Genomic DNA, 13,520 nt, shown 5'->3' on the forward strand with positions numbered 1-13,520 from the left:
CAAGAAGCTCTCAAATATTAATGTTATTCTATTTATAGCGCTGTATGTCATCCCTTTCTAAAAAAAAAAATATCCAGACCCGTTTTAAAGGCCTCTAATGTATTTGTGTTAGTATGAGTGTGTATGTGTGTGTGTATTAACATGAGTGTATATGTGTAAGTGCATGTGTAAGTGCATTATTGTGTAGATGAGTGTTATGTGTAAGTGTGCATGTTGGAGTGTGTGGTAGTTTACCTATGTTTGTAAAATGAGTGTGTATGTATGTGTAAGTGTGTAAAATGTGTGCCAGTGTGTATGTCTCCTATTGTCTCACTTCCCCCTCAACCACTGACTAGATTGTAAGCTAGTAAGAGCGGGACCCTCTTCTCCTTTGCACCAGTTTGTTATTGTATGTGTTTATAAAATGTTCTACCGACTGTAACAGTGCTGCAGAATCTGCCAGCCCTTTATAAATAAATGTAATGTAATGTTACTGGTGAGCTGCAAGGACCTATGGGGCCACTTAGCTTTGCCTTCCCCTGGGCAATAAGGTGCCAGTCCTTCCCTGACAGAGAGTACAGAGATCAAACAATTGGGCAATCTCTCACAGTCTCTCCCTGCACGCTGTGCCTGACTGATCCTGGGTGCAGGACAGAGGAAGAAAGGCACACCATTGCTGCAGGTATGTGGTGTGGGCAGGGGCACAAGCAGGCTGTTTTGGGGCAAAGATGGCACAGACAAGCTGTTTACAGGCACTGACAAGCTTCTTGGGTACAATAATGAGCTAGGCAAGCTGCTTGGAGGAAAATATGGCACAGACATGTTTGGGGACAAAGATGGTACTAACAAGCTCTTTGGGAACACTGACAAGCTGTTTGGTGACAAAGATGGCATAGGAAAGCTGTGTAGGGCAAAGATTGAACAGGCAGGCTGTTTGAGGGCACTGGAGAGCTATTTGGTGGCAACAATGGCTCAGACAAGCTGTTTGGTGGCAAATATGGCACTGAAAAGCTGTTTGGGGGCAAAGATGGCACATGCAGGATGTTTGGGGTACTAATAAGCTTGTTTGGTGGCACAGATGGCACATACAAGCTGTTTGGGAACAAAGATGTCACCAAAAAGCTGTTTGGGACACTGACCAGTTTGGGGCAAAGATGGACCAGACAAACTGCTTGAGGGCGCTGACAAACTGTTTGGGGTACTGCCAAGTTGTTTGGAGACAACGATGGCACAGAACGGGGGCTAATATAGCACCAAGATTTTTGTGGGCAAAGGTAACATGCACAAGCTGGCACTGTGGTACATGTTGCTTGGTCAAGTCCCTGGGCAATTTTCTCACCATGGAACTATGGTCTCTCACACAGCCAGCAAGATTCAGGTCAGTATAACTGTTTATATATACATTTGCTAGTGATTTTGCTTCATCCTGCAATATGCCCTGTCATCCACATGTTTGATTTTAATTTACACCAAACCGAACCCGGGGGTGCAGTAATTACATCTACGGAACGAGGCATTTTTGGCTGGAAAAGAAGCCATTCGTATAAGTGGAAAAAGGAAAAGGCATATCAGAAAATAAGTTTGTTAGACAATTGTAGAAATTGGGGACATTTTTGTCTGATCTTCTTGTTAATGTACTTATAAAGGTCTTATCTAAACTCTCCATGTGCATTGTATAAATACTCCCTACAAGAACCAGAGAATGTCTAAAAGATAAGTGCTTTCCAGCTTGAACAGGAACTACAGACTGCCTCCCCGCTTCTCACTAACATTACAGGATCTATCCGGATATAAAAAGGAATAGATTTATTTTCCTGCATCGCCAAAAGTGTGGCTTTGGCTTTTTCTTCATTTGAGACCAAGCTGGCCAGCATGTTTTTGTCTGCAAATTGTAATGAGCACATTGGTCTGTATAGTGTTATTCCAAGCTATGAACACAAAAATCTTGCGTAGAAGTCTTCTCCTGGGATTCTAGATTGAAAGTGAGTTTAAGTGAGATTTTTAACAAAACAGGTTCACTAAAACAATGAGTACAATGCTTTTATCAAAATGTTCACATCATACAACTGGAGGATTGGGAAGTAAGTCTGAGGTAGAGTTTCATAACCATTGGTCTGCTACGTAGACCATGTCACTTGTGTAGGCTTCTTGTACTTTTAGTTTGTAAGTGTTATGGAACACACTGCTTGCTATGTCCATAGCTGAAAACTCTCTGGTTTTGACCCTCAGTCTCACAGTATTAATGGTACACGTTGCTGACCAGCACATTTATATTGCTGATTTTCAGTATGTGGATTTTCAGTATATTCTGTAACCTCACAGGACAGCATCAATTACTAATATACATTTCACGTATATATATGTGTCCTGGAAAAATGGCTGAATGTGGTCACCCCATCTAGGGCCAAGCCTATGTAGCATAGGGACAGCATGCGTATGTGCAGTGTGTTGTGTAGTATGCATGGCACATATAATAAACAGTACTAAGGCTATTTTCTCTGGTGTTTGGTTCAGCAGGCAGCCTGTGCCAACCCAACCAGGGATACCATAACTTTGCCCCATGCTGAGAAAATCATATGGAAACTAAACAACTGGAGGGAATGTATTATATTTTTTACCTATGGCAATATCTGTATACTACAGTTTTAATCTTTGTACCATGTTTCCTTTGTCTGCACACTGTACATATACCTCATAGCTACCAACAGTCCCAAATTCTCCAGGTCAGTTTGGGCAGTCTGGCTAATATCCTAACAGTCGGCGGTTTCATACAGTGCTGTAGCCCCAGATGCATTATGCCTGAATTGTCACTGTACCACCTTATGCATCGCCGCATACCCATGGTCTGGACCCATGTGTCATGTCAACCTCCTTGGGTGTCCTGACCCAGAAGCCAAGCACTTTGTGATTAAACCTATTTTTATACATCTGTATGTGCATTTAGACTATATGGCACCCCACTAAGCGCATTTTACTTCAGAAAGAATTTTATCTGTATCTGGAAACAGCATATTACAAGATTTCGAGTCGTTTTTCACCGTTAAGTAGAATTGTGATGTCAATCACATTTTCGTTACCATGGCGACAAAGAAGTGGAATGCCATTGACAAAGATGGCACGGGTCCTCAAAACGGCAAACAGGCGTCGCTTTCCTACTGGTGTAGAAACAACCAATCGGAAGCGAGTTTTCCTAGGCTGGAGCGGCCGGGGTTTATCGAGGCACTGAGCTTGTGACGCGGGCGCTTGGCGAAGATGGTAGCTACTAGCGTGCGGTTTGTGTGTCTATGCCTTCTGATGGTGCTCAGCCTGACCGGAGCCGCTGAAGAGAAGAAGCGGAAGAAGAAGGATATCCGGGATTACAATGATGCGGATATGGCCCGACTGCTGGAGCAGTGGGAGGTGAGGACAGGCTGGATCGGGGGTTTCCCATTCCCACGAGGGGGGGGGAGACAACAGTTCCGATGCAGGGCCTCGGTGTAGTGGCAGCTGAGCAGTTCATGCGGATGCTTTTGTAACACCCCCCGACATTATTTGATACGTAATGGACCATTCCTCGCTGGGTGCTTTCATTAAACGGGTGCATGTATCAGTTTACGCACCCATTGGGGTTTCCGATGCTGGCTTCATACGGATCGTGTGAAGGAGGACCTTACAGGCAGCAGCACATTAGTTAGATGTGTTGAGCAGGGTGTATTTTTGTGTTGGAATGACAACTTGTTGTGTAACACAAATCATTTATTTGAAACAAGCCATAGCTTACACTTTTTATATATCAGTCGTGTTCTACCTAATGAAGGGGATCTTGGGCATAAAGCTGTCAAAACTGACAGCCGTCAATTACCTGTTCTGGCAATATTCCTGTCACCTTACCTAGTCAGCATTAACGTCTTTACACAAGCCGCATATTGTCGCATATGTGCGTATATACAAATATAATATATATATTTTGTAACAACACCCCAGGATCTCATATGGGGCTTCTAATGTCCGCTCGGGCTGTTATGCCTCCTTCCTGTCCAGCTAGGAAAGGCGATTCACTACAGTAGTGAACGGTTTATGTTCTTTTGTAATAGTTTATTTAGTTACAAAAGTATTGCATTCAGAGGTGGCAGAAGGATGCTTTACCAATATTTTGTATTAGTTTCAGCTTTTAAAATATATATATATATATATAATTACAGCAGATCATCTGTATTTCAAAAGTGACTTTATGTAGTATAAAGTGTAAAAATGCTAGGTTTCCTATGTTTCAGTAGGAATATGATTAGTGTAGCAAGATTTGATTAAATGAATGGTTATTTACCTTAACAGCTGTTATTTTTTCTTTTCTTAGGAAGATGATGATATAGAGGAAGGCGACCTCCCAGAACATAAAAGATCTCCACCTCCTGTAGACTTCTCTAAGCTTGATCCAAGTAACCCAGAGAGCATCTTACAGATGACCAAGAAGGGCAAGACTTTAATGATCTTCGCGACTGTATCGGGAAACCCCACTGAGAAGGAGACCGAAGAGATTACAAGCCTGTGGCAGGGCAGCCTTTTTAATGCCAACTATGACATCCAGAGGTAACATTAGATCAGGGGTGGGCAATTAATTTTCCCATGGGGCCACATGAGAAATTGGAATGGTTTTAGAGGGCCAGACCTCTACAAACTACAAACTCCGAAGCCTTGTCCATTTTGTTAACTTATGTGCTGTTTAATAAAGTTATTCAAGCCTACGTCATTGGTAGAGGTGCTTGAATAAGTAAGGCCTGAATAACTATTAGCACAGCACAGAAGTGAACAAAATGAACAAGGCTTCGGAGTGCATACCGTATTTTTCGCTCTATAAGACGCACCTGCTGATAAGACGCACCTAGATTTTAGAGGAGAAAAAAAAGGAAAAAATATTTTGAGCTAAAAAATGGGCTAAAATATTTATTACAATAACTGAATAAGCTATGAACACAGTAAGACACACACAGTAAGACACACACAGACACAGTGAGACACACACAGACACAGTAAGACACACACAGACACAGTAAGACACACACAGACACAGTGAGACACACACAGACACAGTAAGATACACACAGACACAGTGAGACACACACAGACACAGTAAGACACACAGACACAGTGAGACACACACAGACACAGTAAGACACACACAGACACAGTGAGACACACACAGACACAGTGAGACACACACAGACACAGTGAGACACACACAGACACAGTGAGACACACACAGACACAGTGAGACACACACAGACACAGTAAGACACACACAGACACAGTGAGACACACACAGACACAGTAAGATACACACACAAACACAGTAAGACACACACACACAGTAAGACCTCCCTCCCTAACCCCCCTTCTCAGTATCTCCCCTCTAACTCCCTAACCCCCCCTTCTCAGTATCTCCCCTCTAACTCCCTAACCCCCCCTTCTCAGGATCTCCCCCCCCGCCCCGGTCACTTACCTTAAACTCCTGTGTTGGAAGCGTGAGGCGTTTGTCTCGGGTGCCGGCGCTTCACTGCTGATCGCCGGCGTCTGACGTCATATGCCGGCGCCCAGCGTAAAGCGCCGGCACCCGAGACAAACGCTTCCAACACAGGAGTTTAAGGTAAGTGACCGGGGCGGGGGGGGACACCGGACTCATTGGTGAGTCACCAGGACACTCTTTGCGGGCCGGTCCGAGCTATTCAGCGGGCCGGATGTGGCCCGCGGGCCGTGCTTTGCCCAGGTCTGCATTAGATGTTGATTACGTGATACCAGACTGTGTGCTTCAGTTCAGTGGACTGTAAGCGTGGCCCGGTATTTGGCCTTGTCACACAGTCCTTACTGTTGATGTGAGTATCGCTGATGAAACTGGACCATTGTTCTGTAGGCTTGTAGCTATAACTGATAAAGTGTTGCTTTGGATCAAATAATTATGCAAGGCTTCTGTAATTCTAGTATTAGGGCATCCTTTTTGCCTACATTATTATTATTGTTTTATATAGCACCATCAGATTCTGCAGCGCTGTACAAAGGGTAGACATAAAAAGTAGTATATAACTTAAGAAGATGACATACAGAAACAGATGAGGAGGGCCTGCTCAAATGAGCTTACACTTTTTTAGCAAGCTATTAGGGATAATTTCCCTATAATCCATTATATGAGGGACGATATGTATGATAAAGCTGCGTTTGTCAGGACAGAATCAGTCTCTTTTTCAGATCCTATGTTTTCTAGTTCAGGGTACTTTTTAATCCGGGATCCCCGGCTTTACTCCATATTTTCATTGTCTCTATCGATTAAGCCTCGCCTGAATTTAGTGGAAAGTTTGGTATGAAGAAGGGAGCAGGTTGATTAGTGTTGCTAATTTGCCACCAGCTGCCACCCTTTCATCGTATTGCATAGAATCTGATCAAATGCTTTGTCTAACTTGAGAAAACGACTGATGCCCTTACATAAGTGTGCTTTCTGTGCATTTCCCAGTCTCTTGGTTAAATTGGATAATAAGTGATTTAATCAATGACTGATTCACCTCATGGACGTTAAGGTTACTCAGTACCATGCAGAAAACCTCTTCCTTCAGGATTCTTGAATGATCTGCTGACCTGTCTTAGTTGGATGTTTAAACTATCACAGATGCCTGGAGTCCAAGAACGCTTGTTCTCACTATTCTCGTGGAACCGCTTGGATGCTTAATAGTTGATATGCCTTCTTAGACAGAAGAATTTCTCACCTGAATTTAAGCAGTACCTGCTCACTTTACCAAACATTTTCCTTCCAAGGAGGCCATTTATTTTCTCTCCGTATATTGTTAGTCTGTTAGGGCTTTACTCATTAACCCCAAATATTTCACCTCTGTATGTAACTATTATTGCAAAGGGGCAGATCCAATGAGCTTCTGCTGATTTGGCCCTCTATAATGCATACTTGTAATTGTCGTTCCATATTTACTATGCATTATACACAGACAACTTCCAGTAAAAGATTGTGGATGTTGATCCTTCATAATGTATAGGGTAGTCAGGAAGTTTAAGACTAAAAGGGCAACTAACCTAGCAGCTCCCACTTTGATGAATAAACCCCATAGTGGATAGTGGTTCTTGTGTCACCAGCATTACCCGAAGCTGTTATATTCTATTTTTAGATTTTTATATATATAAATGTAATTTCTCAGTTATTTTGCTCTGACAAAATCCTCCCAATTGTTTCCTAGGTTTATTGTCGGTGCAAATCGGGCAATCTTTATGCTTCGTGATGGAAGTTATGCCTGGGAGGTTAAAGACTTCCTTGTACATCAAGAGAGGTGCGCAGATGTGACTGTGGAAGGGCAGGTATACCCTGGCAAGGGGGCAGATGGCTCTTCAAAGAACAATAATAAGATTAAGCCAGAGAAGAAGAAGAAAAGTGGTGAAGGCAAAAAGTCCAAACCATCTAAAGAAAGTAATAAAGCATCAACCCCAAAGGAAGACTTATGACAACCGGTTCCTGCATAGTTGACTAAACCAAACATCCTTCCAGGATTTAAGGATCCAAGACAATCTGCCTGTTACTATTATCCTTGACTTTTCTTAGTGTTGAGTGTGTAATACACAAAAAATGAAAATACTCATGTTTATGTATGTGCCATCTTCTGCTGGTAACTGATTAACCCTTTTGTATCAGAGAGATTGAGTGCTTTACATCTTGTTAGTACTTAAGGTCTATTTTATCCTTTTTAAGACCCTTCATTACACCGAGTGTGTTAAAAGCGAGAATCCTATAGCTAGGAACATTTGTTACTGTACAAAGCTCTTTGTTGCTTTAGAGACCCAGGTTTGTGACTGATCAGTTTATTTTCATTACCCTTCTTCTGATAATGGTTATAAAGGCTACAGAAGGTAGATTGAATGTTTTTTATGAAGTGATGTGACCAGCTAACCATTACTTTGGGCTCCACACCCATATTCAGCATTACTAATATCAGATAGCAAAAACCCTCAGTATGCAGGTCCATGAATTTCAATGTATTTGTCGCTTGTAACAATATTTTCCAGTGTTCCATGAGAAACCATAATAATACTTTAGATTTTATGATTTCTCATTTCGAATTGAATATTTTTTCCATACAATAAATAGAAACCAAAGTTGTCACTTAAACAGTGGCGGTAAATGGTGTGTTGAGCATTAGTAGGAGCTGGTGGATAGTTAAGGGGGTTGCGTTTAGTAAAGTATAACATGTTTAAGCGGAGAGGGATGATGGCTTCATATGAGAGGTTGCCAAAAACAGAGAAGCAAAACTGTGAATATTTGTTCCTGCCAAATTACCGTATTTTGACAAAAATAATTTTTTATACAGACCTTGTTGTTTGGGTTTCTTTTTTATACCTTGTGGTCTCTGTTACACAAGGGTGTGATGAGGACAGACAGAAACCTTAATATGTTCGGAATGTAAAAGGTGACATTTGGCATGGAAAACCAGCTCTAGGCAGTGCCAACTGGAAACCCTCCTGGGGTGCACCTTCCAAGCAGTCTGTCTGTGACTTGGTAACATGTCATAAAACTAGGGCTGCAACTAACGATTATTTTAATAATCGATTAGTTGGCCGATTATTTTTTCGATTAATCGATTAATCGGATAAAAAACAATATGCAAATTTTTTGTTTATTTAAAATAATTTAATGAACTGGATGTTAAAAAAACAACTTAAAATTTACATTAACATTCTTATTTTGTTATGATGTAATAAAAAAACAATATTTTCAAAGTACAAAAACCCAAACACAATATTTATGAAACAAAATAACCCCAAACATTCTGAAAAGAGGTGGAAACTTTGCACCCAGCACTTTGCACCCAGCACTTTGCACCCGGCACTTTGCACCCAGCCCTGGCACTTTGCACCCAGCACTTTGCCCCACCCCTGGCACTTTGCACCCGGCACTTTGCACCCGGCACTTTGCCCCAGCCCTGGCACTTTGCACCCAGAACTTTGCACCCAGCACTTTGCACCCAGCCCTGGCACTTTGCACCCAGAACTTTGCACCCAGCCCTGGCACTTTGCACCCAGCACTTTGCACCCGGCACTTTGCACCCAGCCCTGGCACTTTGCACCCAGCACTTTGCACCCAGCCCTGGCACTTTGCACCCAGCCCTGGCACTTTGCACCCAGCACTTTGCACCCGGCACTTTTCACCCAGCCCTGGCACTTTGCACCCGGCACTTTGCACCTAGCCCTGGCACTTTGCACCCAGCACTTTGCACCCAGCCCTGGCACTTTGCACCCAGAACTTTGCACCCAGCCCTGGCACTTTGCACCCAGCCCTGGCACTTTGCACTGTGCCCCTGCACCCAGTCTCCAACTCTGCCCTGCCCCCACACTCACACCCTGCACCCACTCTGCTCTGCACCCACACTCACACTCTGCCCTGCACCCAGTCTCCAACTCTGCCCTGCACCCCCACCCCCACTCTGCCCTGCACCCAGTCTCCTGCCCTGCCCCCACACTCACACCCTGCCCTGCATCCCCACCCCCACCCTGCCCTGCACTCAGTCTCCTACCCTGGCCTGCCCCCCCCACCCCCACTCTGCCCTGCATCCCCTGAAACCCCACCCCCACCCCCGCGAATCGCTCTGTGCGAACGGAGCCACTCGCACAGAGCGAACCGCAACTAAAAGAAGGCGCGTGTAGCGGAAGCGGGGAACGCTCGCGGAGGGAAGTAAAAGGAGCCGAGTGCTCCAACAACGAATCGATCACTCGATTAATCGATAACGGAAATCGTCAACAACGATTTCCGTTATCGATTATTATCGATTTTATCGATTCGTTGTTTCAGCCCTACATAAAACCTTCATGAGAATTATACTTTAGCAGCAGCCGGAGTCCCACCTGTTGGCTGCGCATGGAGAAATGGTTCCGGATAAATACAATCCGTTACCTTGATGTTATTATTGAGTCTGTAAATCTTTACAGGCTTTCAGCTACTCTAGGCTTTATCAAACGTGTGCTGGCGGCTGGCATGGATCTGGTCTTGAAAGGTCTCTTTATCTATTTATTTAATCAAAACAGTACTAGTTTCGTTCCCGTTGGTGGATGTCATCTTATTTTTCTGCATAGCTGATAGGTTCCTAAATCTCCAAGTTCTGCTAAGTTTCTAAGAGAAAAACGGTGGATTCCAAAATCCCATCAATTAAAAGGGTTTGTGCCAAAATCTACAAGCTGACGTTGCGTCCCTTTGGAGGTTCTTTGTCAGGGCATACAAAATACAGACATCGCATAAATGCACTGACGAGGTCTGGCGTGAATACATTGAATTAATCGTATTTTGGCACATGCAAGATCTTTCTCTGTTGCTCTCTCGTTGGTTTTGGGAATTTATTGCAGCAGGACGTCCCTCTTGCCTCCGCACCTCTGTATGTTAAACGGTGTAATGTATAAGCTATATGGGTGCACATCCACTACATACTGATTATATGCCCTGAACAAAGGTCTTCGAAAAGTAATGGTTCAACAGGTTTAAGCAGACTGCGTCTATTGTCATTGGATGAGCTCAACGAAAAATAGTTAATTACGTTAACCTCAGTGGGCTGTGCGAGTCGGCAGCATCTTTTGCCTACGATATTAAGTGATTGAAACATGTAGAGCTGGCATCTAAAACATTCCACCTCGAGTTCAGCTGTGAATAAACCTAACAGTATTAAATATTTTATTTTCTCATACACGTTACATTTGCAAACATATGTATCGCATTAATCAGGGAGTCCCGCTGAAGTTTTCAGCCAATAGATTACCGTATTTTTCGCTCTATAAGACGCACCTGCTGATAAGACGCACCTAGATTTTAGAGGAGAAAAAAAAGGAAAAAATATTTTGAGCTAAAAAATGGGCTATAAAAAAAGGACATCATCCTCCCGTCATGCCTGCACAGAAAAAAGCTGGTCAGACATGATGGGAAGTGTAGTTGGACTACAAGCGCCGTACTGCGCATGCGCCGGCGCCATACGTGACACGGCTCTTGCGTCAAATCCCCCCGTCCTCTCCATCCAGTCCGCCCTTAGCCGTCGCAACGGACCAGAGAAGAGGAGAGGCGGCGACAGAGGCGGCGGTCTCCAGATGAAGACCTCCCCTGGACGGCGAAGCGAGACAGAGACTGTCCGGGACACTTTTGGTGAGTACCGTATTGGCTCGGATATAGGCCGCCCCCGTATATAGGCCGCACCCTAAAAGTTTGGTGCTTTTTTAAAGAAAAAGTTTTTTTCTTTAAAAAAGCACCAAAAAACATACTGCCACTCTGCCCCCCCCCCCCCCCCGAGATATGCTACCACTGTCCTCCCTCCCCGAGATACGCTGCCACTGTCCTCCCTCCCCGAGATACGCTGCCACTGTCCTCCCTCCCCGAGATACGCTGCCACTGTCCTCCCTCCCCGAGATATGCTGCCACTGTCCTCCCTCCCCGAGATACGCTGCCACTGTCCTCCCTCCCCGAGATATGCTGCCACTGTCCTCCCTCCCCGAGATACGCTGCCACTGTCCCCCTCTGCCCCCCCCTCCCCAACTTACCGGAGCAGACTCCCGGGTGTCTTGCGGGGCCGGCGGGGGACATCTACGCAATACAACTTCCGGTGCGGCACATCCGGCACCGGAAGTTGTATTGCGTAGACGTCCCCCGCCGACCCCGCAAGACACCCGGGAGTCTGCTCCGGTAAGTCCGCGGGGGGTGCAAAGGTAAAACGCATCCGCACGATGCGCTTAGACAACCTCCCGTGCCGGCACCCCCCCCCGTGGGAAGTGCTGGCAGGGGAGGCTGTCTGAGCGTATCGGGGAGTAGGATGCGGGTCCCCTGCACCGCTGCGGGGGATCTGTATCCTAACCCCGCTGCCTGCCCGGCGCCCGGGACTGCATGTCCCGGGCGTCGGGCGCTAGACCCCGAATATAGGCCGCACCCCCACTTTAAAGTCTTAAAGTGGGGGAAAAAAGTGCGGCCTATATCCGAGCCAATACGGTATATCGTTGCCCCCCCCCCCTCCCTGCCTGCATCTTCGCTCCATAAGACGCGGCTGATTTTTCATCCTACTTTGGGAGGAAAAAAACTGCGTCTTATGGAGCGAAAAATACGGTAGATCTTTGTTGAGTTCTCAAATTGTCTGCTTACAAACGTTGATTGTCAGAATTGAATGAACTTCGCCTGAGACTGTAAAGGAATAATGGCACCGATTACATAAAGGGGATCTCCCACAGTTTTTCCCTGTATGACGTACTCACATCACACAATGTGCCATTGGAACACAGGAGCGATGGGAGCGATAAAGAGCCTCTGTACGCCCATGAAGGTATTCCATTAAAAATCGGCCCTTTCCAGCAACATCTACGCTGTATTTCTGTTTCATGTTATTTTAATGGACAAAATGTGCTACTCTTGGGAAAAACCAAGGACATTTCTGAGTGACCCCAAACTTTTGAATGGTAGTGTGTATTGCCAGTGGGTAATCTAGCAATGTGTCCCTTAGTTCCTGTGTGATTTAAATGCAATTCATTCATTGTTTGCTACAATTGAGGGTCGACTTTCCTAAACAGCCTCTGAACATTAGGAGGAAGGTACCGGCCCGAGTTAACATCAGATGCATTGAATGTGAAGTCGGGGGGGGGGGGGATCGGCGCAAATATGGCTGCATTTTGCAATATTTATGAAAAAACTTGGCTTGCGGTAAGATGACCCGTTCGTAGCCGAAATATTTACATGGAACATTTTGAGGAGAGTTACCATCGGTGAGGAGATATACAGCAAATGAAGGTGATTGAGAAGACAGGATTTTTATCTAGATCTCTTATCGGCACTAACAGGATTTGGGGTTTGATTTATTTATTTTTTTACTCATGTAATCACTTTTTTTATCAAATATTTTTTATTTAACATTTTTAATTATTTTGGCATTAATTTTATCTCCTTATCTGGATGTAAGCAAGAGGCTTCAGGTAGAAGGAAATAGCAGACGATCATAGGTAGAGGAGTAGTCAATGTGAAACACAGAAATAAATGCAAGCGTTACTATTTATGAGACATTCGGCTACAAATATTACATATTTCATGCAAGCAAATGACAATAACAAAATGATATAAAAAGGAGACTTGGTCCCCTGTATTGTACTTTAGTTATAGAGTCAAGGTGATACCTTAATTAGTTAAGTAGAATTGGAGTGCAAGCTTTTAAGGCTAATTTTATATATATAGGTCTATGACAGAGAGACATAAGTTGTCTTGACAGCTTGCATTATATTTCTACTCGGCTTACTGAGCTATTACCTTGGCTCCGCTGGTTACCTGAAAGTCTAAAGCTAACGCAGCGCTCTACTTGCTTCATTACGGTTATACAGCAGGGGGCGCTATGTGATTGCAATATCACATTTATAAACATGTCATAAGTCGTCATTGATGCCGATTAATCAATCAGGTGAGTGAAGAATTAGATGAACTTGTGATTGTCAGACAAATAGAGCCATCGTTACCAATAAAGAAGAAATTCGACATCAGCTGCTAAAGGCAGCCAGCTGGTTAAAGTGAAAAATGGAAA

General features: G+C 44.3%; 1 protein-coding gene across 1 annotated transcript; it reads left to right on the top strand.

Annotated features, from left to right (window-relative positions):
- The first annotated feature begins 3,231 nt into the window (after window positions 1–3,231).
- Window positions 3,232–7,449, top strand: LOC149299984 (LRP chaperone MESD-like). Its single transcript, XM_089485488.1, has 3 exons — window positions 3,232–3,378; window positions 4,313–4,545; window positions 7,188–7,449. Exons 1-3 carry the CDS (start codon window positions 3,232–3,234, stop codon window positions 7,447–7,449), a joined length of 642 nt encoding a protein of 213 aa, XP_089341614.1.
- The last annotated feature ends 6,071 nt before the right edge of the window (window positions 7,450–13,520 follow it).

The sequence above is a fragment of the Sceloporus occidentalis genome, unplaced genomic scaffold (assembly GCF_023333645.1).
Source record: "Sceloporus occidentalis isolate IW3139 unplaced genomic scaffold, rSceOcc1.0.p SCAF_26, whole genome shotgun sequence".
Classification (NCBI taxonomy): domain Eukaryota; kingdom Metazoa; phylum Chordata; class Lepidosauria; order Squamata; family Phrynosomatidae; genus Sceloporus; species Sceloporus occidentalis.